At 38.2% G+C, this 1,590-nt stretch overlaps 1 protein-coding gene across 1 annotated transcript; it reads right to left on the reverse strand.

Moving 5' to 3' along the window:
* Nucleotides 1–459: 459 nt before the first annotated feature.
* Nucleotides 460–928, reverse strand: Smp_088570 (hypothetical protein; the record flags this gene model as incomplete). The annotated part of the gene is made up of 1 exon (XM_018795292.1): nt 460–928. One exon carries the CDS (start codon nt 926–928, stop codon nt 617–619), a length of 312 nt encoding a protein of 103 aa, XP_018649619.1. The 3' UTR covers nt 460–616.
* Between the last annotated feature and the right edge of the window lie 662 nt (nt 929–1,590).

The raw sequence follows: 1,590 nt of genomic DNA on the forward strand, positions 1-1,590 counted from the left end.
CCACTGAAAAGGTCTGCTATAGTTTTTGGGTCATATATAAAACTGTTATCATTATGCACGATGCATGGTATATCAACACTTTGAGTTGTTTTATCGCGTTTATTGAAAAGGAGAATTAGGTTTTGCACTTTTGACCTAGTACTTAGTGCTAATAGCTCTTCATTGATGGCCTTCAACCTGTGTTCCTCCTTAATTTGGTTAAAAATTATTATTATTTGTGTAACTGCCGTGAAGTCGTTAGATTCAAAATAACGTTTCTGTAGTCGTCTTAATTTATTACGATATTTAGCTGGTATATATAATTCGGAAGATTTTCTAATCATCTACGTCTCAATTGGTGTACAGGAATTTAAACAAGAGTTAACAATCGAATAGAAAATGTTGACGGCATCTGTGAGACTATCAGATGAGAAGAATTAACTCCAGTCTGAGAGTTTGATCAGTGAGCGAAAGAGGTCCCAGTCTGCATGCTTATAGTCTATATAATTGCAGGTTCTTTGAATTGGTCGGTTATAAGAGGGATAGATAGGGAGAGCACAAGCTACAATCTCATGATCACTGCTCTCAAACTCGTTGTATACTTGTACAGATAGGGGGATGACATCTCTACTAAATATTAGATCAAGTATATTATCACCCTTGTTGGGGTACGAACCCACTGTGACCAACAGTACAGGTTAAGGATTGACGAAAATTCGTCATTGCTTGACTGACAACTACCGGTAATCCAGTTAATCCCAGGATAATTGAAATCGAAAGTGATAATCTTAGCACTGAAGTTTAGAGTAGATGCATGTATAAATGCATTCATAATAAGATCATTCAAATTATCCGAACTATCAGGAGCTCTGTATATACATCCTAGGAGTAGACAATGATTCAGGGTGTTGATTGATATCCAAATCGATTCCAGTAAACTATTCAACATACTATCTTCAACGTTGTTAGTTGTTAAGATATCCAAATCAAATAGAAGACAACCGCCTCCTCGCTTAGTTTCTCTGTCACAGCGATATAGTCGATAGTTCTGGATATTTAATTGGGAATCGGCTACTGCTGGACAACACCATGTTTCAGTGATAAGTATAAAAGAAGGCTTGGCTAGAAAGGCTAAGGTTCTCAAGGCTGAAATTTTGTTCACAAGTGAACGTGCCTTAATAAGTGATAGGTTTAGAAAAGGAGTGTGTAGTGTAAAAAAACCGAGAGTATCCTTATCGATGGTATGAGTTCTAGGTATGCCTGGACTGTGGTTTAATGTGTTTGCCGGATCATATGGGCTATAGCTTGAGCGAATTGTAGTGCTAGTGTAACAATTGATTTCCGGAGTCCGAAAAAATCCTTATTTTGCTAAGGTGGAATAATTTGTTGTAATTGTCTTGGTGGACAATTAAGACAGGGGCCTGCAAGCTGGGGTTGCGTTGATGCTGTGTAACCTAGTATTCCATCTTCCCCATTGCGAAAGTGATGATAAGAGTTACATCTTGCAAGTTTAGTACTTATTACATTTGAGGGAAACCATGGGGCACGTTGGTTCATTGCCGTCTGTCTAATAGTAGGCCTGCTTACATGATGGTTGTAGTGGCCGTCTCG

Source organism: Schistosoma mansoni, chromosome 2, assembly GCF_000237925.1.
Source record: "Schistosoma mansoni strain Puerto Rico chromosome 2, complete genome".
NCBI classification, from domain to species: Eukaryota; Metazoa; Platyhelminthes; class Trematoda; order Strigeidida; family Schistosomatidae; genus Schistosoma; species Schistosoma mansoni.